Below are 27,589 nucleotides of genomic sequence, written 5' to 3' on the forward strand. Positions count from 1 at the left end.
TTCGTTCCGTGAACTCATTTACTCATTTTTATTCTTTTTATTGTTATTTAATTTGTTATTATAGTTACATTATATTTCTTCTTTCTTTCTTTTCCTACGTATACGAGAAGGTAATTTATTAAAATTTCGATCGAATCGTTTCACGTAACACGCCACGTTAAATGGAATAAGTCGTCACGATTCTAATTACGAGATGATCAAACGACTGTATGAATCTGGAAAGGGAAGAGGAAGAAAAAAGAAAAAAGTGCAGAGAGGAGAAATCGCGTATTCCATATATCACGAAACAAGAAAATAAAACAAAACTAAAGTAACTTGAAACTTTCTAGATAAGCTTCGTCCACGTAAAGCAAATTAATTATTATCAATTGCTCGAAGAAATCTAGAGTGGAACATTGGAGAGTGTATCGCTCAGATCAGAATTTAGAAGGGAAATTTAATAAAAAAAGAAACATCGTATTAAAAAAAAAAAAAAAAAAAGAAAACTTTCATTTATCTCTTCGTATTCTTTTCGATCTCACGAAGATCAAGAAGAGGAGAGAGAAAGGATTTTATTCATCCAAAGAAAGACCTCTCCGGGATAAAATTTTTTCGAGATCGCGCGATTTTTAGAATTTTACGAATCTCTCGGTTGGATTGAAAGAGAGAAATTACGCAACATTTCACTGGGGATTTAAAGAAATTAGTAAATTATTATTGAAATGTTAAACAATGAGTCGAGGAATATCGAAGAAAAATTAAAAATCTCGAAGATATAATTATATTTTAATATAATATATATACATTTCCATATACAATTATCACGATCGCTTATTTATCTTTTTTATTTAACAATCTGTTTCCTGTTTCTTGTTGTGTTCCATTTATATTAGCATTATCATGCGTGATGATATATTTTTCCTCAATTTTTCCTCAATTCCTCTGTTCTGTCCTCGCTTAAGATTGAAAACGTGACGTTTCTTTCCACACCGATTGAATACAAATGTTCGTAGCAGCGAACCTAACCTAACATTGTAGCAACATGGCGGTGGATGTCCAACCTTCTCACTTCATACACCGACCTCAAATTCTCAATTCCGTGTGCAATATTGTGCGTTTAGCAAAATAAAAAGAAGTTCACTTTCCGATTGGTGATTGGTGTTTAACGAGATTTGAATGGAAATTTACAAATATGAAAAACTTCAATTGTCGAGTTCTCGATTTTTAGAAAGGCAACACGAAAACACAAATTTATTACTTAGGCCGAGGAATACAATATAACGATTAGTTCGTGGAAAAAGAACGAATTAGAATGCAACAATATAACATTCTATTGTTACAGATTTCTCTGATACTCGATATTACAATATATTACTTGCAATTAGCAGTGCGATATAAGTTATAATTTAATTGGAGCAGTTGCATCATCTTGTTTCCATTCAATCATTATCGGTTTTTTTCCTCTTTTGGAGGATTGAGAAAATTTCTTACTTCGACGATTTCTTGCGTTAAACACACATCGATGTCGATTTGCATTTATTAGAGCAACGATAAAAATCGGACTTTACTCGTATATATTACTCATATATTTATATAAAAGTAATTTACTGTTGACGTACAGGATGTCCTTGGTTCAGAAGATAATAGATATGAATAATTATTCTCGATTTTTTTTCTCGACCACTGTGATTTTTTCTTTTTTTTTTTGATCAATTACGAAACACGATAATTAAGGATCAAATCAATGAACGTTACCATATATTTCCATATTTCCATCGCATTGTTCATTATAAATATCAGTACGAACGACTTTTCTTCGCTTCACGCCCCGAAAAAACACGTTCCAACCTTGATCTTCGTCGTTGACGATGATTTCTCGGATCACTCGTCATCACTCTCCCGTTTCGTATTTTCAGCATTTTATATTGAATTCACTTTTCCATTCGGCGAAATTATCATCAATTATTAAACGACTCACTCGTAATTAATAATCATCGTTTGAGAAACGGCTGCTTAAAATTCAACGAGGAGCAATATCGTTTCCAATTATTATTGATAACGCTCACAAGTCATCCGTTATCGTCCAAACAAACGAGGCTGCTGAATATTCAACGAACAAAACTCGATACTCGACAGAAATTTTATATACCTATATAGGGAGGAGAGGGAGGGGGAGGGAGAAAAGTACCAACCGAGCGCACCGTCCTGACCAACCCCAACGACTACCTCGGATCCCTCGGATCTTCCAAGTTCAGCCAGACAATTTTATTTATATAAGTATCCCGATAAACAAACATCCTCCTTCTTCCTTCTTCTTTTCCAGAAGCGTGCAACAGATCCCGATAAACACGTCGCAACGCCCCATTAATCCCATGACCGACAGAAATCATCCGTTTCGCGTTCCTTCGTTCGTTCGTTCGTTCGTTCGTTCGTTGGTTCGATCGATCGATCGTTCCACTTGGCGCGTGTGCCTCGTCGTTGGTCGCCTAACCTACGCTACGACGCCGAGGGAGGGAGGGAGGGGTAGGAGCGGCGGAGGGGCGGCGGGGGGAGAGGAGGGCGAGGCGCCGATCGTGAACGAGGAGGGAAGGTCAGAGAGCTCGAGTCATCGGGCGGCCGACGCGTTTATATAGAAGAGTGGATCACGTTTTATGCATCTATCTATCCATTAGTGCGCGACGTATTGGTATTCCATCGCGGCGACGGCAACGGCCTCACTCTCGATCGCGATCGAATCGGATCGAGACCGAGATTTATACTCGTACATAAATCGCATCGGGACGATGATGGAGACATTGAAATCGAACGGTGAGTCGGGGAGGATGAATGTCGCCGCTTTCGGTCTTCGAAATTCGGCCGTGGGGGAGGGGAGGGAGGAGAGGAAAGTTAAAATTGAAATTGTGTCGAAACTTGGTTTCTTTCTTTTCTTCGATTTATCCTCGTCGTTCGAAACGGTTCGAAATTCGACGATTTAAGATTTTTCTTTTTTCGAAATATACGAAATATAAGCGTACAAGTCAGGCGCTTCGAAGAGACTCGTTTCTTTCATTTTCTTGTTTCATAATTTTTTCTTATCTACAAATCGTCCGTGACACTCTTACGACACTCTTGTTAACGGGAATTATTTTTACTCGCACGCAATCGAGAACTAAAATTTGTTTAAAAACTAGTTCCTGCTCGTACGAATTTTGTGATTTTTGTGTGAGTAATAAAGGAGAGGGAGAGAGAGAGAGAGAGAGAGAGAGAGAGAGAGAAAATCACGTATTTTGAAATGTTTAAGAAATCATTTCGAGGAATCTAGTTGACTACGCTTTAATGTCAAGTTTTTCGATGACTGGCCGTTTCTGATTCATCGTGCCGATCACGTGTCGAAAATATATATTCTTGACGCTCGAAAAACGCGGCTCGAACGATTTCTCAACAAATGACGCCTCTAATTAACTGATTTATCATTTCGCGTTTGATCGATTGGAAAAAAAAATTTATAATTATCATTTATATACAACGTAACGCGAGAGGGATAGAATAATTTGAATAATTTGTCAAATAGATCGCAATGTAAATTTTCTTATTACCATAATTATATTCCTAAAGATTTGAATTTGCATAAACAATTCCGGTCTATAAAAAAAAAAAAAACCAACGTCAATTATAAATAACCTAGAAGGAAGTTATGTTATACAAGAAACTTGCATAATGTAATTTCAAAAAAAAAAAAAAAAAAATACATAATACCTCGTAAAGATACGAGGAGATATTAACGCTTCGATCCCCTGTTCGTTCCTCCATTTCCTGCCTACACCGAACTTCAATCTCCCCTCTAACGCGCGCGGTTCTTCATCCATCGACGAATCTCTCGAAATCGGCTCGATCCGTTAAACCCATTTCCTCTCTCGTCCATCCGGACACACGGTGTCGGAACAAAACCCCGTTTCCCACCCCACTGTCACGAATCTCGAAAAATTTTCCTCCGATCCGATCATCGATCGGTAAAGAAATCTTCTCTGTTAACAGGGTTTTAATACAAAATGATTGTTTCTAATCTTTTTCTATTATTAGCTCGAATATATCGCCACAATCCTGGAATGTTTCACGAGATATCAGGGATACGACTGTCGGAGAGGAGTATCTAACACGGTTCACGTCCAACACGAATTTTAATTACTGTTCATAAATTAGCGGAGCGAAGCCTTGACCGTTCCACCGATATTTTTGTATCGCCAAGTTTTTGTGGTGCTGCTATTTTTAAACAGAAAGAATTAACCTTTCAAACTTGTCACGCGAATATATTAACACCCTGTACAGTACATCGGAAGATATATCATCATCGAGTTTCGTCTTTCCTCGTCCCTGAAGCAAAAGAGGCTCGTCGAGGCAGAGTATAAGAGGCAGTGGCTGGGCCCAGGCCCCATTTTCGTTCCAACGAACGAATCGTGGTTATGTACACCGGTGAACATACGCGCCTCGGTCGATCTTTCGATCGCAGCGCCCTCTGAGACGCCCAACAACGACTCTCGACCAACAATTTTTTTTTTCCCCCCTATATCCCTTTCCCGTACGCGGCCCCGTGCCTCACCGAGGAAAAATATCTGTTTCAGTTGTTGTTATTGACGTGACTCTGTGACGTGACGCGAGTGAATCATATTCGCCCGATCTCTGTTAAATTTCTGAGAGGAAAAGGAATCGGAAGAGAGACTCGTTTGGATATAAATTTGGGACGTCAATTGTTTGGATATCACGATGGCGATATACGAACGTGAGTAGATATAATATATAATATTTTTAGACTCGAAACGATGCTTCCTAATGTTATTTAATCGTTTGATTTAATCTCGTTCGTTTGTTTGCGATCGAATTGAATTTGTTTATAATCCATAATCTTCTTTTCTTTTTCGACTAATTTTAACGAACAATTCGATTGGCGAAATCGATCGAATATAATAATATTGACTTGACATTTCCCCGCCCCCCTCCCCCCCTCCTCTTTTGAGTTTGACTCTCTCGAGTTTGTAATTTGTAAGAGTAAACACGACATTGGCCAAGACAAGCCTTTCAACGAAACGTTAAATTAATTTGAACCGATCCGTCAAGCTTCTCACTCTCGTTACTTTCTTTCGCTTTATACTTTCGTCTAATAATCGCGATGCATCACGATAACAACTTAGTAAGAAAGAAAAATTCTGTTGTTTCAAACATCGAATGCGTCGAAAGATACATACATTACGTTAATGCGAGCAAGGAGGAAAATTGGTTTTACCGACCGTCTCTTTTTTTCCTTCTCTGTCTCGAAATTGGTCGAAATTAATAACAATTTTTCTCGCGCAAATAAAATACGTGTGATCAAAAAAAAACCGTGTCACGTGTTCGTTTTCCTCGGAAAAGGAAAAAAAAAGGGGGGGAGAAAAAAAAAGGAAAAAAAAAAGTTAACGATTATCGCAAAGTGTCGATCATCGGTTCAGGGGAGGGGAGGGGGGGGGGAAGAAACAAAGTAATAAAAAAACGAAAAAAGAAACCAATTCCAGGTATGCAAATGGAATTCGTGCGTCGATAGAATTTTCATCTAGCGTTGATCATAAATTAAAATGAATCATTAGAAAGTATGATTTGTTTTAACATTTTTAATTAATATATCGACTTCGTGTCGATAGAGAGAACGAACATTAAAATAATAGTAGCATCGCGCTATAATAACCGCGATGTACGATGTATTTACATAACAAACTAAGAAAATATTATTGACGTTAGCGAGGAAAGTATTACGCGCGTTTCACAACACTGTCTCCACCGTGCGTTCGCTCTTCTTTCTCTCTCTCTCTCTCTCCCTCTCCTTTCCTTTTCTTTCCTTTTCGTTTCCCTTCGTTTTACTCGAGATTGCAGTCTCGTTTCGATACCGATTCACTTGCAATCCGACCGACTCGCAACGAATCTCGTAACACCTGCCCGATCGTGTGCCTCGATCTCCTCGATGTTCCTCGAGCAGCGATAGAACAACTTGGACGACGCGCGCACGGACAAATTCTCTTTGTGTTCATGGCACGTGTTCGTCTTGCGAATGTGCCAGAAGTTTCTTCGCGACCATGGCACGCTTGCTACGCGCGTTACGTCGTATCGAACAATGTTTTTCCCGCGTCCAAACTTTTCTCTCGAAGAAAATTCGAAAGATTGGCGACGATTCCGTTCACATCAATGGAAATTATACTCGAACGATTCTGTTGTTTGCCCGTAAAACGAATTCATTGATCGAATTCGTGTACACAATTCGTGTTCGATGACCGGTTGATCGACGATTTATAATGTATAGATGTCAATACGAGTTCGAAAGGAATCTCTTTAACGTGTTCAACGTTGAATCGTATTTATTAATTAAAGAGATCTTATTTCTGGATATTCTTTCTTTTCTTCTTTCATTTCGTCTCTTCGTTCGTTTCAAATGAAAAGTCAATCGATAAAATGTAATTAATTTTTTTTCTCGATGATTTCTAAACGCTCGTCGAGCTCGTAATCGAGCTTTAAATGGAATTAATAAGCAACACAATGGGACAAGACAATAAAATGTTAATCTTATTCCACGAAAGGAAAGTTGATTATGAGTCATACGTGCGTAATATCATAAAATTGTTTTCCGCGGGGAACGATTACTTCGTTACTTATTCAAGGTCACTAGGTAATTACATAACGATGAATAAATTTTTATTCGTTTCGTCGTAAAGAGTGTCCAACTTCAGAATCGATCGATTATATTTTTTTTTAATCGAAGAGTTTTCAATTTTCACTCGGGGGGAAAAAGAAATATTTCGCAACACTCGCAATTATCCTCTCTGAACCGCGTTTTCTTTAAATATAATTTCGACGTAATTTCGACGGCATTCGTTCCCACGGCAATACACACTTTCTAACGCGTTTTCGCGTTTTGCTTTCGGCTCTCCCGAAGATTAGAATCTTTTCTTATCTAAATAACTCGATCAAAAATTAACGTAACCAACCTGTCTTCGTTAAAATTTCCCCCCCCCCTTCTTCTCTCCCTTCTCCCTCTATGTGTATTTTTCCTCTAATCTCCCCCCTTCGTTTCTCGTCCAAATGAGAGAGAATCGGGCTCCTCTTTGAAATTAAACTTTCTCGGCAAGGTGTAATCAACGTCTGAACAAAAGACGGACTAACGAGAAAACGTATCTTCCTCTTCGAAGTTTCAAAATTAAAAAAAAATATAAAAAATGGAAATCGTTCGAAATCGTTTTAAACGAATTAATTAACCCCCCATTTGATTTTTGGTCAAACTACTTTTCGAGGAAGAATTTTAACGTAAATTTTATCGGAATCAATCTCGATCCAATTTCTCATTCGTTCGCATTTACTTCTTCCCTCGATTATCCATTTCCATCGCGCCCGACTAAAAACCAATCAATTATCCGATCCTAAACTCGACTAATTAACTCGAGTAGTTTGTTTCTCGCCAAATCCCCGAGCGGCGCCCTTTGGTCGAGTGCCAATTGTTTGCAGAAGCGGCGATCGATGATCAAGTTGAGAAAAGTAAGGCGGACTCGTAGGAACGCGACGAGCTCCCGTGATCGAATTATCAACGGTTTTCTCGGGGCAGTGGTGGCCCGAGCGGAAGTTGGAAAAGCTTTTTCTCAAAATTGGGAAATACGTCACTGGGCGTGAAAGAATTATCTCTGGAATTAAAATTTACACTCGCTCCTCTCGAGAAAAATCGAGGGAAAAAAAATAATAATTTTCTCGAAAGATCGAGGATGCTCGCTCGAGAATAATTCATCAGAAGAAACGCAGCCTGTTGCAAAAATAAAACCGATCAGCGCGCCGATCGAACGTGAGCAAAATGCAAAACTCGAAGTTGGCACCGGTCCAACTTCTATTTCAACGTTTCAACGACGCATAGATCCTTCCCTGGAAGAAGAAGAAGAAGAAGAAGAAGAAGAAGGTGGCCGATTTAGCTCGTTACACCCCCCTTTGGAGGCAAAAGTTGATTGGTCGGTTGCCAATTATAACGGTGGCGGGTCGATGCGCGCCTCCCGAGTGGAGTTTGCTCGATGAAATTTTACAACCCCCTTCCTTTCGATCCTCGCGCCAATAAATATCGACCTGTACCGTGGGGATGGAAACGTGAAATCGATCGTGCTAAACTTCTCTCGGCTGAGGAAAAACATTTCATTAATTTGTGTTAAAAAGAAACCAGTTTTCGATCGTTGTTGCCTTGCAACTTTGAAGATTTCGAATTTTTACGATGGATGATCGGAACGTTTGGAAAATCGTCGACGCGAACCCAGGTCAATATACCTTTTTTCGAATTCTCGTGCAAGCATTTTGAGCCGCGGCGTTATTTGCAGTCGGATCACGAGCGCCTTCTCCATCCATCCGCCAAAAAATGACATCGTTGACCCTGATCGTGGAACAGGTTCACCTCGAAAATCTCGGGTCTCTCTCTCTTCTTTACGACCGCTGCATTTCAAGGTTGATGGGAAAAAAGCAAAAGTGTGTCCATCAATGTCCCTTTCAATCCATTAACTTTCGCGACCGAGTATTTCGAGACACGCGATATTTGTAAAATTTAATCACACTCCTCTTAAAACTTCGAAAACGTCTCTCTTCTTTTAATATATGCAAATTATCTTGACGTTACGATGGAAAACGATAAAAGAAATTTTTTTTTTTTTTCACGGAATATTTGTTCCGACTCAACAAGAGAAGAGAATCGATTCTTCATCGTTCCTTAGCGAAGGCGAATATTTAAACGATGAATCCTATTTTAGACAGGAATAGAATTTCACTAGAACTTGTGTTTGACGATGCAAAGTACACTTCATCCGACGCGATCTCTTCCATTTACAAAAATCATTAGATCCACATCCATAGAGCAAACCATATCCGCAAAGTTACATTACGCGTCGAGGAAAACTAAAATTTGCTTAGACGTCATACGTCTTTCCTTTCGTTCCTCTACGAATTATCGCCTTATCGATCTTTCCTTCCCCAGTTTCTTCGTGCGAAAATTCTGTTTTACAACTCCAGTTGTAAACTTTTCATTACGGGAACACTGAAACACTGATCCAAGAAACGAATCGAGGAAATCGAGCATTACACTCGATCGGGATTAGATCAGCTGCAAACGAGCTGCACGAATTATTATATATTGTTCATGGTATTCTGTGGAGGGACAAGATGTTGGTTGGCTCGAGTTTTTTTCATGGAAAGATTCTAAATTATCATCGGTCGCTTATGCAAGGCTTGGATTCCACGTTTCACGAGCGATTCGTGTTTTTTGCCCGTCTAGACCGCTGTTTTCCATCAATATTATTCACCTTGAGGAATTAAAAAGAAAAAAATTACAATCTCGCATTCCAGCTTCATCCACTTCAAAAAATTTTATACCCGCTCTAAATTATCCATTATCGGTAACAAAGGAAAAAATCGTTCCAAGCATATCCGTTTCCGCTGTAACGAATAAAATTACAACAAATTTTCGACGAAATATTATAGATCCGATTTAAGCCACGCGCAAATTAATATGCAAATGCTTCCTTGAATTCCTTCCTGTCCACTTCCGTGTTGTTAAACGGTCGACGAAAGTACACGCATCTCCTTAAAAAAAAGGGAGAAAAAAACCTGCTTGGATTTGTCCCATTTCCTGCCCGCCACGACGAGCATCGACTTTCTTTCCCGCCGCGTTGCACAAATCCTTTAAATACTTTTTCGTCGTCGGCGCATTATCCGAGGCTGCACAAAAGGCAGGGAGAAAGACAAGGAGAGGGAGAAAGAGCGGAACGGTGTCGAAATGTTTGCCACCCGGAGGACGTTGATTCTTTTGTTCTCGCGTCTAAATGGAAGAAGAATCAGAATGGAGAATAATAGTCAAGGGTGTGCAAACTGCTCGTTTGGTCGAATTAACGAAGGGAGAATATTAGTCGTAGTGCATTTTGCGGATGGAGAGAGAGAGAGAGAGAGAGAGAGAGAGAATACAAGCGTGTACATTATTATCGATCGAGAGAGTATAATTTCGTCGCCTTGGTAATTTTTTAATTTTTTTTTTTTTTTTTTTTACTGAGTTTATTAATTACCACGCGAATGAATTAATTAATTTAATAGAGAATTTTAATTTATTTTCTTTTCCTTTTTTTTTCTTTTTTTTTTTTTTTAAATGTAATGAAAATTTAGTTTTCAAGCGCGTGTAGCGGTTCTTGTCGGCAATGGAACGTGGAATTATTTTTATTTCGAGGATCCATTTGTTAACAATGCGAGTACACAAGAGAAAGCAGTGGTATGCGCGCACATATGAATGTGTATTAGGCTGGTGTATGCGAACGTCGTTTTCTCAAACGAGACTTTAATTTACACACACACACACTATTTCCTTTATTATTCTACTCACTTTTTCTTCTATTATTCTTTTTCAAGTGCGAATTCATCGGTTAAAAAATTAATCCAAATGGATTAATGCAGAATATATTTTCATTCTCTGTGATCAAATTTATATAAAGAAGCTTGTTTATGCGTTAAATTGTGATAAAACGACAAATTGAAATATCGTGTGCAAATAAATTCTTCGTACGTTAAAAAATAGGAATGCAATCGAATCGCTTTAACATATTTACGTAATGTATACAAAATGATGTATCGAATTCGTCTCCATTGTAAAAATATTTGCGTATATTACATACACAAGATTTCTTTTTAACACTAAAACTGAGGATATGTATTTTAACCTCGATTATTCCAACGATATTTATTCTTGTATTGAACGTGACAATGCGACAGTGAAACATATCTGCAACCCGAATAACATAGATAAACAAACGAATAAATTGGAAATAAATATATTCGTATCGAGGAGAGTAAAAAAAAAAAGAAAAAAAATAAACGTTTCCCTTCATCTTCTCGGCGTGTATTAAATACGTTTAACGTTATATTAATCAATCGATAATCGATATAATGTTAATCAATATATAATTGCATTGTATCTCTTTATGAATACCGTAAGAATTAGTAATTGTAGATAGTATCGTTCTGCTAATTAACACTTTGTCGTGTTATCTCAATATTTATAGTGTCTGTTTGCTCTTTCAATAATCTCTGTCTCAAAATCATCGTTGCTAATTTTTTTCTATCTACGCGCACATGCATGTTAACATATATATATATATATGTATATATTTTTCATCCTCAAATACTACTTCCTCTAAATTTCACAGACGTACAATATTGCAATACTTCATCCAAGAGGCAATTTTTTTATCCTTTATTTTTATTTTCCTTCCCTCTTCAAAAATCAAGAGAATCTTTAGAAGTATCATCATTCATAAAATCGTGTGAAAGGAACGAAACCTGGCTTTGAAACCTGTGTACAGCGTTTATTTACGCATCGACGATTCTGTACCGTTGGTTCCACGGTTCAGCTGCAACCGGGAAGACGTAATTACACGAGGAGGAGAACGAGAAGGAGAACGAGGAGGAGGCGAAGAGGGGAGCGAGGGGGAGAGAGAGAGAGAGAGAGAGAGAGAGAGAGAGAGAGAGAGAAACGTGTACGTATAGAAGAATACACGAAGAAGAAACTCCCTATAGTTTATTGCGCATGGCGCGGTTCAAATATCACAACAAGGTTTCGAAGAATTTTCACGTGTAAACTCGGCTTAATGTTGCGAATTCAATCGAGTGCGATGACCCTTTGAATTCACTTAATTGCAATTCCTCGGACGAGGAATCAACTCGGTGGAGAATTTACAAGAATAACACGATAAAATTTCCAACGTGGAAAACCGATACCATTACAAGTGTACAGTTAAAACGTGAAAGTAGGAAAACAAACAAGAATTTGCCCGTTGTCCTGTTCTGTAAAGAGAAAGAAAAGGAATTAATCAAGAACAACAGGTGTCGTTTCGACGTTGAATTATGGCCAGTGAAAGTGTATATGTAATATTATATTAGATATTAACAAGGGGAATAAAACGTGCAGGTAAAACACAGGAGAAACTCTTTTTTCGAAAAAAAGTTGTAGAATTAATTATTCATGAAATCGCACATTGCATCCACCCACCACGTTACGTAGGTCGTACATGCACGAAGATAACGAACCGAGATAAAATTGTTTTACGTCCGTTCGTTATCCTACGAACCTTTTTATACGACAACGATTGACACATTTTTCTCTCTCTCAATCGCGATCTCGAAATCGAGGAGAGAAATGGAAACTGGAAGGGAAAAAAATTCATCGCTGAAACCCGATAAACCAGTATATAACGCGTGGTAAATAAGTAATGGTAGTGTTTTCGAAATTATTCCGGGAGTTTGTTCCACTGGATATCCACTGGAATATGGTAGGGGGATACCGATTATGAGAACGCTTAAAGGAGAACGCACGGCTTCGTTAAATGAATTCTGCGAAGTTAGCAGACTAGTCCAGTAGCGAACCGGCCTCGTCCAAGCCGGAGTGAGTCACGATCATGACAAAATCGTCCCGCTGTCGTGTGATTACTCAGCTTATCTGTATATACAAGTGAATTAAAAAAAAAAAGTGAAGCGCGCTCGATCGGTAGTAGTAGCGATGCGAGCAAGCTGAATGACACTCGGCCGAATTATAATTCGTTTCTTGGCTGAGAGAAGAACCAAGTCGTGCGAACTCGTCGCTGTGCGCGCATGTGCGAGAACGACAAGGAGGAGAACTACACGAGGGAAGAGAGAAAGGTGAAAGATATGGAAGTGGAAAGTTAGTATCGAGTTGTATTATACCTTTGTTATTTTGTCGCCGTGAAAGTTTCAATTTTCGCTCGATTCTATTACCTCTTCTTCTTTGTATTTGCAAAAGTATGGACGAGTTGGATACGTTTGTTTGTATTGAAAAATTGAATTGTATCAGGCGAATGAAAGGAGTTGGATGGAAATTTTTTTGAATCGAATACGCGTATATACATCGCGTTTAGAAACTTCAAATGTTGTTTGCCCATAATCATCTTATTTGAGATATATGTGTTTACGAAATGAATGAATGATTTACGTCGATGATATATACATTGATAATCGGAGCCCCAACGAACGCCAATTATGATGTAACGTAATTAGAACGTAGTGTATTCTATACGAACACGAACTCCTATTAATTGCACGAAAAATCCATTGTTGTAATGGGAATTGGACTGATTGCTATTATTATATAAACATAACGTAACCCTCCCCTCTTCCTTCTCCTCTCACACAGATGAAGTTCCGTTTAATACGAGCGATGATAAATAAACGTATTTACAATGTATAAATTCTAGAAATTTGTCGTTTAGGAACCACGTTGACCGAATGGGATAAACTTCCTTCCATCAAAGTCGGTGACTTCACCCTCGAGGTCGAATTCGGTCCACCCAGCAAGGAGTTGCAGGATGTAGCGAAGAGCGAGCTTCGAGAGACGCCTGAACTTCAGAACGAGGCGATCGCCCGACTCAGGGAATTGCTGAAAGGTTAAAAAAAAAAAAAAAAAAAAGTATAATCGAAAATAAATAATGGGAAAACCACTATTTCTTAATTTTCTCCTCTGATTCTGACAGCCGAGACAGATCTGAAATGCCCCCTGGAGAACGACGCGTGGCTGATCCGGTTTCTCAGGCCGTGCAAGTATTACCCGGAATCGGCGTTGAATCTAGTGAAAAATTATTACAACTTCAAGGTGAAGCACTCGAACGTGTACGACAATCTGAAACCGAGCAAAGAGAAGAACATATTCGAGCAAAACATTCTGTCCGTGTTGCCGAATCGGGATCAAAACGGGCGGAGGATACTGGTGATAGAGCTCGGGAAGAAATGGAAGCACAACAAGTGCAACCTGGACGAGGTGTTCAAGGGCTGCGTCCTCTACGTGGAGGCGGCCATGCTCGAGCCGGCCACGCAGATCGCGGGCGCGATAGTCGTTTTCGACATGGACGGGCTCACTCTTCAACAGGCCTGGCAATTCACCCCCGCGTTCGCCAAAAGGATAGTGGACTGGTTGCAGGACGCGGTCCCGCTGAGAATAAAGAATATACACATCGTCAATCAGCCGTACGTGTTTAACATGGTGTTCGCGCTGTTCAAACCGTTCCTCAGGGACAAATTGAAGAACAGGGTAGGCCTTCATCACTCGTCCAACATTTTCTGGGAGAAAAAAAAAAAGAAAGGAGAATTAATTAAGTAGAAGGTTTTAATGATATTGGCTTCTTTATATACTTGCAGCTGATTTTCCATGGAACAGACAGGAAATCGTTGCACCAATACATCTCGCCCAAGTGTCTGCCAGCCTGCTACGGTGGAAACTTGCAACTTCCTCGTATAACGGGGCCGCAATGGTTGGAATTGTTATTGTTATGCGACAAAGAATACGATGGTACGTAATGAAATGAACGTAATATAACGACAATCCTCTCGAATACCTCTTCCAGTTTCCGGAATGAAAGCACCGTTGCTGGAAATTGGACGAACATGTTATTTTACATTCTGTATTGCTTTTCTGTATTAATTGATATCCTCTTCTTCTTTTTTTTTTTTTTTTTGTTTTTCTTTTTCAGCGATCAATTCGTACGGTTACAAGAAATAGAAACACATCCCCGCATTTCGAGGATGCGCTTTCACGAGGATGTGAAAAAGAGGGATGATCTGAAGATGATGAATTTTTTTTTCTTTTCTTTTCTTTTATTTTTTTTTTTTTTTTTTTGCGAAACTTTGTCGGCTGTGGATTTTCTCGTTTAACACGCTGATCTGGATTCAGCGCATGGCCTACTTAGTTATCTCTATTATAAGCGGTTATTATCTGCTATACAAGCGTTGCTGGTTTGACCTTTTTTGCAATATTATTCCAATTTAAATTATAATACGATGAATTAAATTAAACAAATAAACAGTGGTTACGAGGAGAATGGGAAAAGAAGTACAAACTTTTCCAATTTGTCGTATTGTCCATATTACTCGAGTTGATAGAATTAGAATTAGAATTGTTTTATCATAGGGAGAGTGAGTGAGTGAATGAGCGAAAGAGAGAGAGAGAAGCGAATTCTTCCAAGGGATTTTATTATATAAAATTATATAAAATTATATTTTATAGATTAGGATAATTTTGTACGAAATAATTTTATTATTTATAATATTATTTTTATATTATACTTTAATGTTACTTTTAATGTTTTTTTTTTTTTTTTTTTTTTCTAAACTTCTCTGTTAATGATGATGAAATCGTTTCGAATTTATCGTTATATCAATTAACTTGATAATTTAACGTGAAACCTTTCCCAAAAAAGGTTTCAAAAGTTATTACCAGCTGATATATTTAATAAATTTGTTGTTGATTAATTTATTGTATCAGGACAAAGAGGTTTATCTGAAGGGTATACGCTTATGAAATATGTACTTAATTAAGAAAACCTGTTATGTACGTACGAATATCCTTAATTATATAATACGATAATTGTTTCACTTCTTCTTCTTCTTCTTCTTATTATTATTATTATTTGTTTCTTTCTTTGAAGTAAAACACTTTTATTCCAACTGTTTTTAGTCAAAATATTTCCCCACAAACGTTCCTCTATATATATAATCGATCGACCAATCATGTAACAAACAATTATCGCAATCACACGATGCGACGTTATTATGTATAATTTCGCGGATCAAGCATAATTTTTTTTTTTCTTTTATCGAAACCGATTAAAAATATCGAACGATTATCGCTCAAAGTCGATTGAAAATTTTATTTATTATATCGGTAACAAAAAGAAGAACAAATACAAACTTTAGTATGCCTTTATCATTTTTCGTTGCTTACTTTTATTTTCCAGAATAAAAAAAAAAAAAAAATTACCCACACGCAAGAAAGAATAAAGATCCGTTGCGGCAATAACGATTTGGATCTCTCGACCATAATCGTTTGATAACTCAAGTAATGATTTATATCGAATTCTTATCATCGGTTTACCCATCCACCCTTGTTGTTGTTGTCTCGACCCGATTGAGATCCATCAGAGACAACGTTACCTTGAATCTCGTTACCTCGTCATTTTCAAATCACAAATTCACAACGATCCTGCTCCTCATGATTTTGCATTCACAGCATATCCAAATTTGTTGAGCTCTGTAAAGAAAGAAAGAAATAAATATCATATCCTATGCTTATTGAATAGGATATCGATCCAATTATTAATCGCACGGATAAATTGTTTCTTTCCAGTTTCCTATTATCAGGCCGAAATGGAGGCTATCTTATCCGTTTATGCGAGAAAAAAATTTGAAACAGATAATTTTATCTTAATTGGAAAAATACTGTCCATGAAATTATATATATATCATCCTTCCTGAAGAAAATACAATAAACTTTTTTTTAACATCTAATCATTCTTATAATTTCTACTACTTTTGTAAAGAAGCAATATAATAATTTTCAAGAATAAAAATTTTCAAATAGTATTTGTTATTGACCGAAGAGTCGGTAATTGCAAAAATTATAACATACTTAAGAATATATTCAACCAATATTTAACTAACCACGAAGCGTAATTAAATTTTTTATGCGACAAACAATTTTATATATCCTGGAGTTGTACGAAGAAAATTATACGATTCATTATTGCGCAACCAAGTTTACTCGGCAATAATACACGTTGTAATGTAACACATACGTCCATACGTAATTGCACGTGCTACGAATATCCACAAAAATAGGATGTTACCCAAGGTTAATACCGTCAGTGAACCGATTCGACTTATGTGTCGACATTTTTAAATTTCGAAGGATTATCATATCGAAGAGAACATTATGGACAATGTGAAAATAATTATTATCGGATGGACGAGTAAATAATAATTAAAATCATAGTTGACAATTAATCGTAGAGAAAAATATGAAAAATATATTTAATCGGGAAAATTCATATCATCGAAGATTTATATGCTACTCGAGGAGAATCGATTCACAAGTATTATTCGATCGATAAATAATTCTTTTTCGATAAATATTCTTTTCTTAATCGATTTACCGTGTTTTTACCTTGATTTTACCTTGAATCTCGTTTATTACTGCTATCGCTTATGTGCGTTTCATCAATATTTAATTTTATTTCAATAACATAACAAAAAAGTAAAATAAAAGACAAGTGTGGATTACCTTCGAATATTTTCTCGAATTTGTGCAGATATTCGTAAATGTCTTGGCCAATCGGTTTGTTCGGCATCTCGAGTTCACCGCCAAACTCGATAGGTAAATTTTTCACTCCGACGAAAGAGATCAATGCCTCCCTGTCTGTGCCGTGAAAGTGAAGCCTCTTACGTGTCTTCTCCTGTAAAACGTCGACTTCGATTAAATCAAACGCAACTTTCAAACGCAAAACAAAAATATTAAATATATTCGCAAATCATCGCGAAACATTATGCATGCATTTTCAGTCCATCCTCAATTTATATTCGCACATTAATTATCCATAGTCAAGGACAGATCAAATTATTCCTTTCAACAAGAACGCAGTTCTTTCTTTCTGTTTTTTTTTTTTTTTTCCATAATTTATTATCGATCAATCAAACAATCAAGATTTTTTTTTTTTTACTTCATTTAAAGAAGAAAGAAATAAGTGTACGCATTGAACTTTACGAAATTGGTAAAATTGAAATGGAAAAAAAGATACCAGAAGAAAAGGTTTGAAAATTGCGTAGACCATCTTGAATATGAAGGGTTGATTCACTATGTGTATACCCTTTATTCGACATGGCAAAGATCTCTGTATCCATTCGGTCATCGCTGCTGCGAAACTCGGAGTGATGTGCGTAGCATGGCTCAATGAAAACCCGGCCATATTTATAATCGCGTGGATTCCGCAAATCTGGAAATCAGATCAAATAAAAGGGGCAAATAAAAGGTGGGGAGAAGAGAGAAATTTTTCTTTTTTTCATTCTCCCGTTGATTACGAATTGGAGAATTTTTTTTCGAGTTGAACGAAATTATACTTTCTTAACGACACCAAATTACGTAGTCGTACAAGGACAGCGCCGCACGAATTTATTACGCAATTCCTCCTAGAATATTCAACGATATTTCGAACAAGCTTCCAAGTCTCTACGTTTCAGTTCTACTCATGTTTTGATAAAGATTCCAGAGATTGAAAATTGAAAGAGAAGAAACCTTTACCTGCGTCTTCGCCTCGATCGCAGTCGCCTCCATCAACAATATTGTCGCTCGAAATATTTCATCGCCGGTGATTATTTTCGGATTCCATTGTTTTCCAGTGTTAAATAAAATTACTCTGCAACCGTCTGCCGTTCTCTCTGGTAACGGGATCGCGATCTCTGAGATTAGCACTTTTTGCTCGTTGGTTGGTAAGAGATCGAGGCAGAAGCGAGGATTGTTCAATTTGAATTTGTAATATCTTTTCAACTGCGAAATCAAAATTTCGCGTGTTACGTTTTCGTATCCGAGTTTTCTGGCCGATCTGGCTGATAATTTTAATACAATCGATGGAATACAATTTGCTCACCAATTCGAAACTGCTCTTTGGATACCATTTGCAAGGACGCAGGAATTTCTTGCAAAATTCATCGTCGTCCGGGACAACGAGATTGGATTCGGCTGAAAAAGAGAGCAACGCATTATTTCCGAAGAATTATCAGATTATAATGATCGTGATTATTTGTGTATGAAAAGAATATTTTAAGAGATTTTTTTATTCTTTGAAAGAAAAGAAACGGAGGAAGGGCAAGATCGAGGGCGAGAAGAAGAAAACGATTATTCGTCAATTATATTCTCTGGATATAATAAACCTTGACTTTCGTTTTAAGCTCTTAAACGTTCTTTGGAGAAGGAACGTTAACTCGAGATAAAGTGAAATTTTCGCATGACCGGTTTTCAACATGTATCAAAGTACACTGTGGCAAACACAGATTCGTTTACGACACGTTCCTTCCTTCGATACACGTTCTAATTTAAATTATAATTTTTACTGGAAAAGATAATTTTCATACAAAACCTTTACATTCGATCTTGGATATTTTTTTATTGAGAATTTACAAAGTTCGCGATAAATTCGATAATATATTTATCGCGATCGATCATAATAATAATAATTTTAATCATTTTTGCAAAAAGATAAGAGGCTTTTGTTATACGCCAAACGAATACAAATTTCAATTGGAAAGCTTTCAACGATATCATATCCGATTGTTCCTTTTTTACAAAAAATTGCAGACCAATTCTTCGATACGTTTTTCCATTTTCAATCTAATTTGAAACGTCACACGAACATGAAGTGCAAAGAAAGCAAAACAAAAGTTGTCTACGTTTGCCATGTTTGCTGTCGGTATCTCGGAAGAGAAAGCTTCTCTCGCATTTCGATGTCCCAAAAAATATTTCCTCCTCTCTATTATTCCAGTCATCTCTGTCTATGTTACACAACGACGAGGACGGGGCGAGAAAAATTCTAGAAAAAGTTATTTCCTTCCTTTCTTTCCGTTTCTGAATCGTTCAAAACACGATTGATAGCCACAGTCATAATTTATTAATCATTCATCATTAATAATTAATTCTCGACCTATCCGATAGTTTAACTTCCATTCCATGTTAAAATCTATTACGACTTTCCCAACATTATGCAAAATGATTTATTGGAACTTGCAGCTTGCATACTAATCGATCAGATCCAAAAAGGATCCGCTAAGCCTTTTCAAACCAGATCGAACGTTCATCGATATACATATATATATATCAATCACACTGCAGTATCGAGTGAACGATCGAGACGGCAATGGAATAGAGCCGCCATTTTCTTATCCCTTTTTATTCTTTTACCTTTAATCATCGCCCTGAAGTCCTTCAAAGATTGCTCCACGATCTCGGGTGTCTCGCGCAGCTCGTTCCTCGCCTTCTCCCTCGAAAACTCGTCCTCCTCGAGCTCTGCCATCAGAACGAAATTACCTATTTTTAAATAAGGCACATCCTCCTTCATCCATCTCGATTGCACGCGTTTCGCATCCTGTCCTCCTTCTCGCTCCATCTCGTGATATACTTATACTTCCCTCGGTAAAACAGGTTTTATCTGTGGAGCATAACAAGGTAAAGAAGTTAAGAGTTTATTGTCGTCGCTATGAGAAAAACTGTATCTTCCTTCCTTCCTTCTTTCGCTCGATAATCCGTAATCTCTTCTCTCTCAGAAGATATTTATTATTATTAGTTTGTACGATTCTTGTGTCGCGTTTTTCTTTTTAAAATGTTTGTCGATACACGTTAAGAGAGGTGATGAGCTCAGTGTCGATGTAACGGAGATTCGATACGAACATCGTTTCCAATTCGATCCTCGGATTTTCGTGCCGATAGGATGTTGTTTCAAGTGTTGCTGCACGTCGGATTCGTCGCGACGAGTTTCAACTCTTTTTCCTTCTTTTTTTCGGATCGGTGAAAAGTAGTAGGGCAAATATAAATATTTACAAAAAAGTTCGAGTCTCTTGCGAAACTTTGTTTTGTTACTATTTTTATCGGCCGTTATCTAATCCTAAAATTCTAACTCATCGTTTCCGTGTGAATTAAACTTGAAATGATCTTAAGGGATATTTAAAGCTTCGCAGCAACTTTGCTACTGAAATGATTTTCGACACCGATTCACTTCTCGACGAGATTCGCACCGTCACCGTTCCTCCCCCCTCCTGCGATAAAAATATTATCGCAATGTTTGCGCTCTTCCTCTCTCAATAAAAAATGAAGTTCAATTATTTTATATATATATATATATACACGTGCTCGTGTGCACGTTGTGTACACCGATTCATCGACAGATAAGATAATTAAACATTCAGGATGGTGCAGTAACTGATAATAATATTTTGTCGCGTAATATATTTCTCTCTCTCTCTCTCTCTCTCTCTCTCTCTCTCTCTCTCTCTCTCTCTCTCGAAAGAAAATATTTACTTATAAAAAACTGAACGACGTTTGGATCAATCTTCGTCACATTACAAAACTAAGGTAAGATAAATTTATCCTTAATTTCGATTTTATATTACAAAATTATATTTCTAAGCTTCGTAAACATTTTCGTAAACAAGTTAAAGTTGAACATTTGACGAAAAAAAAAAAAAAAAAGCATCTCGAAACATCCTCTCCGAAAATCATTTCTCTCGATTACAATTGTGGGGAGGGGGGAGAAGGGAAGATAGATAGGAAAATTAATTCGCATACCTGTAACACAACCTTGATTGTGACCAATCACTGAACCGCTCGACAGGGACGATCGTTGAACGATTCTCCTCGAGGAATATATTTTATCGATCTCTCAGGATCGTGTCATTTCACGCGCGAGAGAAAATTCGCAAGACGGAGAACGTAAAACGAGGGTACTGGCCGAGTAGAAGAGAAACAGGTTGAAGGGTTCCGGATGTGACTCGCGGATACCAACGTTGCCGAGACACTGGCTCGAACACTGGTCGAAGAAGCAGGAGGAGGAAATCGGTTGGAAAGCGAAAGCGTTTCTCCCACTGTAGTATCGTAGAATGTGACCGAGATCGTGAACGTGGTTGAGGACACGGGGAATGGTGGTCGTGAAATCTATGATGGAGGTTAGGTAGCTTCGTTGGAAACTTTTATTTTAAATTGAATTTCAAACGCGATTGAAACGCGAAATCGAGTACATACCGCTTCTTCGTCGTTTAATTTGCATTGTCGTTAAATTTTTGAATCTTAATTAGAAAAATGAAATTGATGGCAATATAATGCGTAGATATTGTATTATGATGCCCGATTTACATTTCTTCGAGTTGCGCACAATGATAAGCGAAAATTTTTTATAAAAAAATTTTTTTTATAAAAGTTGACCCGAAAAACAATGCCTTTCACTTTTTTTCATCTTTATTCATATTTTATTCGTGCCTACTTTAAATTCTAAGTATATATTTTAAATTTTTGATTAATCGAATAAAACAATTTACATTTTGTTCTTGTGTAATACGTGAAAACGTATTAATCGTGATTCCGTTAAAATTGCTTCTCTGGCATGTTTCTGATAAAAGAAAAAAAATTAAAAAAAAAAAAAAAGAAAAAAAAAATAAAAAATTCATTTGAAAACACAAAAAATTATTATTTTCAGCGAGATATATAGGAAAATTGAAGATCTTCCCATTGGCTATACGTGATAAACGATATTTCCTTTCTTTTTTTTTTTTTTTAATTTTCTTCAAATCTTTCATTTCACAGGTACAAATAAAAAATAATTTTAATTAATTCTGTATTATTAAAAATAAATATTCATTTCGGTTCTTGGGAATTGACATCAGGAAATGACTCTGTCAATCTTACTTCATCGTCGTTTCAAGTAATTTTCTTTTTAATTCAAATTTTATTTAATTAATTAATTTAATTAATTAACCGTTCGATATCTAATTTCTATGTATATACAATGTATATATATATATATTATATGTTAACTAAATTGCATATATACAATATTAATTATAACATCTATTAAAAATAATATATTTTGTCGAATACATTGTACATATATATAGACGTATGTATGTAATAGAAGAAATCATTATTTTACAGATTTATCGATTTACTGCATCTTATAAACGTTAAAAAAAGGATAAATTTTATTTATTGCCGAGAATACTAATTAAAAATATTTTATGAGTTAATCATACTTACAATTATAAATTTGGAATAAGAAAAATCGGTAAATACTTAAAATATTTTGTACAACATTGTCACGATCACAAAGGGAAGAAGATTTTCAATGAATTTTTCTTCATTGTTGTCGAAATCCGTACGTGTTCCACTCTGAAAATAAAATTGCGTCAATCCTTCGATTCGATCATTTGTAAAATTTATAAAACACACTCTACAGATACGTTTATTGAATCTATGAATAAAACGCACGTTTAATTTTATCTTCGTGCTTCAACAAGACCGGATACCAATCGGCGCTTGTGTAATTGATTTTCGGCAATTCACCGCCATAATTCTCCGGTAGATACGTGGCTGGGATGTAATTATGAAACGAAGACATCTTGCTGCCGTGGATGTGTATCCGATTCTTCAATTTTTCTTTGACAAGGGGCTTGATCATTTGCCACACCATGTTGAACAAGAACGGTTGTTTCACTACGTGCACCTGTGAATCGATCCACTCGTCAACCTTTCCCCGAGGGATAAAATCTCTCGATCGACGAACAATGAAAAAGCAAGGATAAACGCAAGTTGCAGAAAATCCATCGTCATTGTGCATTATTTGCACAATTGTTTGCTCGGCCTTCGATCTCAACTTGTTTTCATTCATCCTATGATAACTAGAACCGGGAAAAGGAATGAAGTATTCTGAAATCGCGAACAATCTCACCTCTTTCAAACGCAGGGGCATGGCGTCTTGGATAAAATTCAGAAGCTTCATGCAAAAAGACGGCGTGATCCCCATCACTTGCTTCATCGACAACCCGTCAAAGTCCATTATCACCACGCTTCCGTGTATCTTTGAAAAAAGAATCGTTCCTTTTTTTTGTTTGCAATAAAGTTTTTAGAAGCCACGAGAAGAATCGAGAAACAGAATTTCAATTGCAACTACTTCACGTAACGATAAATAAACGGCTTATTATATAAATTATATGATTGCGAATTATTTGCTATAGTTACAAAACGCAGCCATGATTTTTATCGAAGCTCACCTGAGTTTCTGGCTCCAGCATGGCAAGCTGGTGAATCAGGTAGAACAATCGAAATAACTGGTCGTTGTTCACAGCGGATGGATTCCATGTTTTTCCGCAGTGAACCACGAGCATTCTTCTCCCTTTGTGATCTCTCTCCTTGATCACGTTCACCACGTTGTGTTTAGTGAGCGGCACCTCCTCGTCCTTTGGCATCAGGTTGTGCAAAAGAGAAGAGTTCTTCTCCTTGAATTCTGCGGTCCTCCTCATCAACTCGTACGCGCTCTTCGCGTAGAACTTGCATGGTCGTAGAAAAATAAGAAGAAAATCCTCGTCCGTTCTGAAGTAGAGAGTCTTGTCCTCTGAAAATGGAAAAATGGAGAAAAAGAAAATGAATAGAAATTATCGTGAAATTATCAATTTTATCCCCTTCTTTTTTTTCTTCTTTTCCCAATCGAAGAAATATGGATCGCTGGACGTAAAACGCGAACAAAAATTTACAATTCGTGGTATATAAGCGAGCGAAAAATTACAATCGATGCGTGATTTCACACGGTGGAAGGTGGTGGTGAATGTCATCTCGTTAAATTTAAATAATCTGAATTTATAATCTAAACAAAATCTAAATTTCATTATAAAGAATTATAAATTATAGATTCTGTCTGAAATTTGATTGGCAATATTTATACTTGTCATCTATGATGTGAAAAAAAAAAAAAAAAGAATCGATTGATTTTTCTTTCTCTCATTCGAAACGTTCAATAAAACAATATCGTAATTGAGATTCGTTCGTTGCCAACATTCATTGTAAATCGCGAATAATAATTTTCATTTCATTCATTCGGATGAAAGATCGAATTGTCCTCGCGTGATAGCAGCCAAGATCTCCCCCGTAGGAAATTGTCTCGGTCTGTGTTCCTCGTTAAGGAAATTGCGACGATTCCGTTGCTGAAATCACGGAACGGAACGGAATATTGGATAACAGAGTTTTCGAATCTAAACACTTCGAAGTGAGTGAAAATAGTGAAGAACACTGTTTCGCAAAATTCTGAACGAATTGCGTTACGAAGGTAGAAACGAAAAATTTGTCTATCGATAAATTACAATCATATAATTTCTTTATATAGAGAAAAGAGAAACGATGTAATAAAAGAAAGCTTCAATTTGTGGCCAGTATTTTTTCTTAATCTTATTTGACTTTAATACTGAGATAAAGTTCTATCTCATACTTTAACAAAAGAAATTTATCATTTTATCATTTTCCAACGATTTAAGAACTGTCAAAGAGATAATTTTAAATTAATAAAATAGCATAATACTTTAAATAAAATCGTGTTATATCTGTGTGTATCGGATCTGAAAGAATTATTAATAACCGGAAATAACTCTAATTTTATTTTATTCTCCATTATGATTCCAAATAAAAAATTTCAAGTGCTCGAACACACTAATCTTCCAATCTTCGTATATCTTTCGAGAGATATCTAAAGAAATTATTACGAGTCTATATTTTCGTATTATTTTTAATTCCGCCATTTATCTGACGCTGTCTATCTTGTATCGATTACAAATTCACGATATGTCTTGAAAGAAAGAAAGTAAAAAAAAAAAAAAAAAAATAGATTCTGTTCAAAAATAAACTTTTTTACGAGGAAGATTTGTAAATTGTAACAAAGAGAGTAAATTTTTCATTTATCATTTTTCGGCACGTGTGACGAATGCATACGATAGCGAAATCATCTCGAACGATTATCGCAACGATTATTATTATTATTGGAAATTTATTTTATCGATATAGATGCACGATTCTTTAATCCTTTCTCGATCAGCGTTCGTTCGTGATGGCCAAGGTTCGTGATCGTTATCACAACGGACTTAGAATCGATCTTATCTCCGATTTTTGATCAATTTCATTCACGTAGCTGCAGATTATTTACATTATTCGATGTACAAGAAAATTGTCGTTTAAACAAAATATTTAACCGTGTCTTGCTGTGTCCATAGCGATAAATTCTTATCTAAGTAACGAACGTGACCCCAAAGTTGACGTTCTTATACGCACATGATATAAATTTCTATAGTTTCGAAGACCTTACTTGGAATCGCTTACTTCACGATAGAATATAACGCGAAATTCTGTGAAAAAGTTACGCTTGAAATTCACCGATTATATATTATTTTTCAATCTTTTTCTTTTTCTTTTTTTTTTTTTTTTTTTTACATAAATATTGACCTTTCCATTTGTCCGAGAAACAACGTTTGCCCAAGAAAAAATTTTTCAATTTTTTTTTGCGTCATTTATTCATTTTCTTTACAATTCAAATGAAATTTAAAAAACAATCCTTTGTAATCAAATCCGTTAGAAACCGTGAGAAAATATTTATAACGTATATATAAATACGTGTGTATAAATTACATTACATAATTCTTCAAAAATCGAATATTATTTAGATATGAATGCTTCAAAAAAAAAAAAAAATTTCACGATACAATAACAATATGTATGAAATGTATGAAATATTTTTATACTACTGATTCAATTCCTCCTCTTTGTTATTATGTATATATAATATCATTCAAGTGTACGCTCTAAAACATACAAGATAATTTATCATCGATGCACGAGAGGAAGAAGAAAGATAATACAAATTCGTTTTTGATTCGTTTTTATTTATTTAAAAGTCATCACACTTACGAAAGTCGAGTCTGAGAAACTTTTTTATTAAACGATATCAAACATTATTTCTATAAATAAAAGAAACATAAAAAAACGTTGACGTCAAAAAAGATTTCGCTGCTTCACACAAGGCGAATGAAAATCGCAGATTATCATTAGATTATGAAATGATTATTATCGATGTAAAGAACGTCGATGATATTTTTAACTTCGTGTTATTGATACGAATTATACTCTTTCAAAAAAAAAAAAAAAAAAAACTACCGTTACTTAGATATTTTACTCTTCAACAAATTTCCGAGTAGATTAGAACAATTAAAGTTACGAAAATGTCAATAAACGAAAAGAGCAGGGAGATCCATCTCCCTAACGAAAAAAAAAAAAAAAAAAAAAAAAAAAAAAATCACCAGAAGAAAAATTAAAACGAATCCCCCGAAAACTCACCCTCGAGATAGCTCCTCAACTTGGCGAGCCCGTCTTTCACGTTCTCCTCCGTCTCTCTGAGCTCCTTCTCGGCGACGGCCAAGGCTTCCGGTCCCGGGAGTTTCAAATCCAAATCAAACGGCGACATCATCTTTCCCTATTTTCGATCGACGATTGAACGCGTTACGACGAAACGATCCTCATAGCAGGACGACCACAATATAACTGTGACCTAATATATATCGCACGAGAAGGAGGTCTTCACTTGTCCACCATCTCGATCCAATCTTTGACCGCTCAAAGTCCAATCGGCACGTAGCTAAGGCTCATGATTTCATGACTATTCCACCGGTCAATTTCATGCTGCTTATAATGCTATATACTAGTAGTAGAAGACAAGGCATGCAGCTATTTATTCGCCGCTTGATAAAACTCGTCACTCGGAAACACGTAAAACACGTATGCATGCATCGACGAGTCATCAATTGATAAGGCGTAATCGAAAAGAGGAGGGTCTCTCTCCGTCATCTTGTCGAATTGGTCTCATCTTAACGGGGGAGGGGATGAGAGTAAGAGGGAGTGCGGTGATCCCGAACGAGTTTATAAATTAAATAAAATATGATTCGAGGATACGAGATATCGATTGAAAATGAGACCAGAGTTTTTCCTTTTTTTTTTTTTTTTTCTTTTTCTAAACTGACTGTTGTATTGTCATTTTAACGTGGATCGAGAATACACGTCTCGAATAATTAAAATATTGAAATTGATGAGGAGAGTTTTTATTTAATTTTTCAAAAATTCATAATTGATAATCTCGAAAATTTTTTTATCCTCGATTAAAATTAAAAATTGTATCGATGCGGAATAATGTTGGTGTATTTTATAAATGAAAAT

The 27,589-nt window shown here is 36.3% G+C and overlaps 3 protein-coding genes across 8 annotated transcripts; 1 reads left to right on the forward strand and 2 right to left on the reverse strand.

Annotated features, from left to right (window-relative positions):
* Positions 1-2,572: 2,572 nt before the first annotated feature.
* Positions 2,573-15,483, forward strand: LOC100866215 (alpha-tocopherol transfer protein-like). 3 transcript variants are annotated; one of them, XM_086915733.1, is made up of 6 exons: positions 2,573-2,787; positions 4,578-4,735; positions 13,257-13,430; positions 13,518-14,071; positions 14,179-14,329; positions 14,511-15,483. In XM_086915733.1, the coding sequence occupies exons 2-6, from the start codon at positions 4,720-4,722 to the stop codon at positions 14,537-14,539; spliced, it is 924 nt and encodes a 307-aa protein (XP_086771859.1). In that variant the 5' UTR covers positions 2,573-2,787; positions 4,578-4,719; the 3' UTR covers positions 14,540-15,483. The 3 variants fall into 3 exon arrangements, with proteins under 3 accessions (XP_086771859.1, XP_086771858.1, XP_031771195.1); XM_086915732.1 differs by lacking the exon at positions 4,578-4,735; XM_031915335.2 differs by lacking the exons at positions 2,573-2,787; positions 4,578-4,735 and adding an exon at positions 11,545-12,691.
* Positions 14,993-21,573, reverse strand: LOC100866101 (alpha-tocopherol transfer protein). Of its 3 annotated transcripts, none has more exons than XM_086915735.1 (7): positions 21,143-21,573; positions 19,763-20,009; positions 18,456-18,547; positions 18,110-18,355; positions 17,610-17,804; positions 17,096-17,267; positions 14,993-16,066 (listed from the first exon to the last, which is right to left on the reverse strand). In XM_086915735.1, exons 2-7 carry the CDS (start codon positions 19,965-19,967, stop codon positions 16,026-16,028), a joined length of 951 nt encoding a protein of 316 aa, XP_086771861.1. In that variant the 5' UTR covers positions 19,968-20,009; positions 21,143-21,573; the 3' UTR covers positions 14,993-16,025. The 3 variants fall into 3 exon arrangements, with proteins under 3 accessions (XP_086771861.1, XP_003691961.2, XP_086771860.1); XM_003691913.4 differs by lacking the exon at positions 21,143-21,573 and adding an exon at positions 20,249-20,558; XM_086915734.1 differs by lacking the exon at positions 21,143-21,573 and having other exon boundaries at positions 19,763-20,109.
* An 835-nt stretch (positions 21,574-22,408) lies between these two features.
* LOC100863209 (retinaldehyde-binding protein 1) lies at positions 22,409-27,162 on the reverse strand. Of its 2 annotated transcripts, XM_003691740.4 has the most exons (5): positions 26,717-27,162; positions 23,617-23,957; positions 23,295-23,423; positions 22,835-23,069; positions 22,409-22,735 (listed from the first exon to the last, which is right to left on the reverse strand). In XM_003691740.4, the coding sequence occupies exons 1-5, from the start codon at positions 26,844-26,846 to the stop codon at positions 22,704-22,706; spliced, it is 867 nt and encodes a 288-aa protein (XP_003691788.1). In that variant the 5' UTR covers positions 26,847-27,162; the 3' UTR covers positions 22,409-22,703. The 2 variants fall into 2 exon arrangements, with proteins under 2 accessions (XP_003691788.1, XP_086771862.1); XM_086915736.1 differs by lacking the exon at positions 22,835-23,069 and having other exon boundaries at positions 26,717-27,160.
* Positions 27,163-27,589: the final 427 nt, after the last annotated feature.

Source organism: Apis florea, unplaced genomic scaffold (genome assembly GCF_048593485.1).
Source record: "Apis florea isolate Af1SG1 unplaced genomic scaffold, ASM4859348v1 contig_3793_pilon, whole genome shotgun sequence".
NCBI classification, from domain to species: Eukaryota; Metazoa; Arthropoda; class Insecta; order Hymenoptera; family Apidae; genus Apis; species Apis florea.

Bases quoted from the DNA above. Each gene is read 5' to 3' on its own strand.
- LOC100866215 (XM_031915335.2), top strand. From the start codon at position 12,622: ATGTGCGAGAACGACAAGGAGGAGAACTACACGAGGGAAGAGAGAAAG. The intron at 13,431-13,517 runs GTTAAAAAAAAA...TGATTCTGACAG, and splicing joins ACTCAGGGAATTGCTGAAAG to CCGAGACAGATCTGAAATGC. The intron at 14,072-14,178 runs GTAGGCCTTCAT...ATATACTTGCAG, and splicing joins GGGACAAATTGAAGAACAGG to CTGATTTTCCATGGAACAGA.
- LOC100866101 (XM_086915735.1), bottom strand. From the start codon at position 19,967: ATGGAGCGAGAAGGAGGACAGGATGCGAAACGCGTGCAATCGAGATGG. The intron at 17,805-18,109 runs GTAAAGGTTTCT...TCTGATTTCCAG, and splicing joins CGATCGAGGCGAAGACGCAG to ATTTGCGGAATCCACGCGAT. The intron at 17,268-17,609 runs GTATCTTTTTTT...GACGTTTTACAG, and splicing joins TTTTCAAACCTTTTCTTCTG to GAGAAGACACGTAAGAGGCT.
- LOC100863209 (XM_003691740.4), bottom strand. From the start codon at position 26,846: ATGATGTCGCCGTTTGATTTGGATTTGAAACTCCCGGGACCGGAAGCC. The intron at 23,958-26,716 runs GTGAGTTTTCGG...TTCCATTTTCAG, and splicing joins GTTGAGGAGCTATCTCGAGG to AGGACAAGACTCTCTACTTC. The intron at 23,424-23,616 runs GTGAGCTTCGAT...CTTTTTTCAAAG, and splicing joins TGCTGGAGCCAGAAACTCAG to ATACACGGAAGCGTGGTGAT.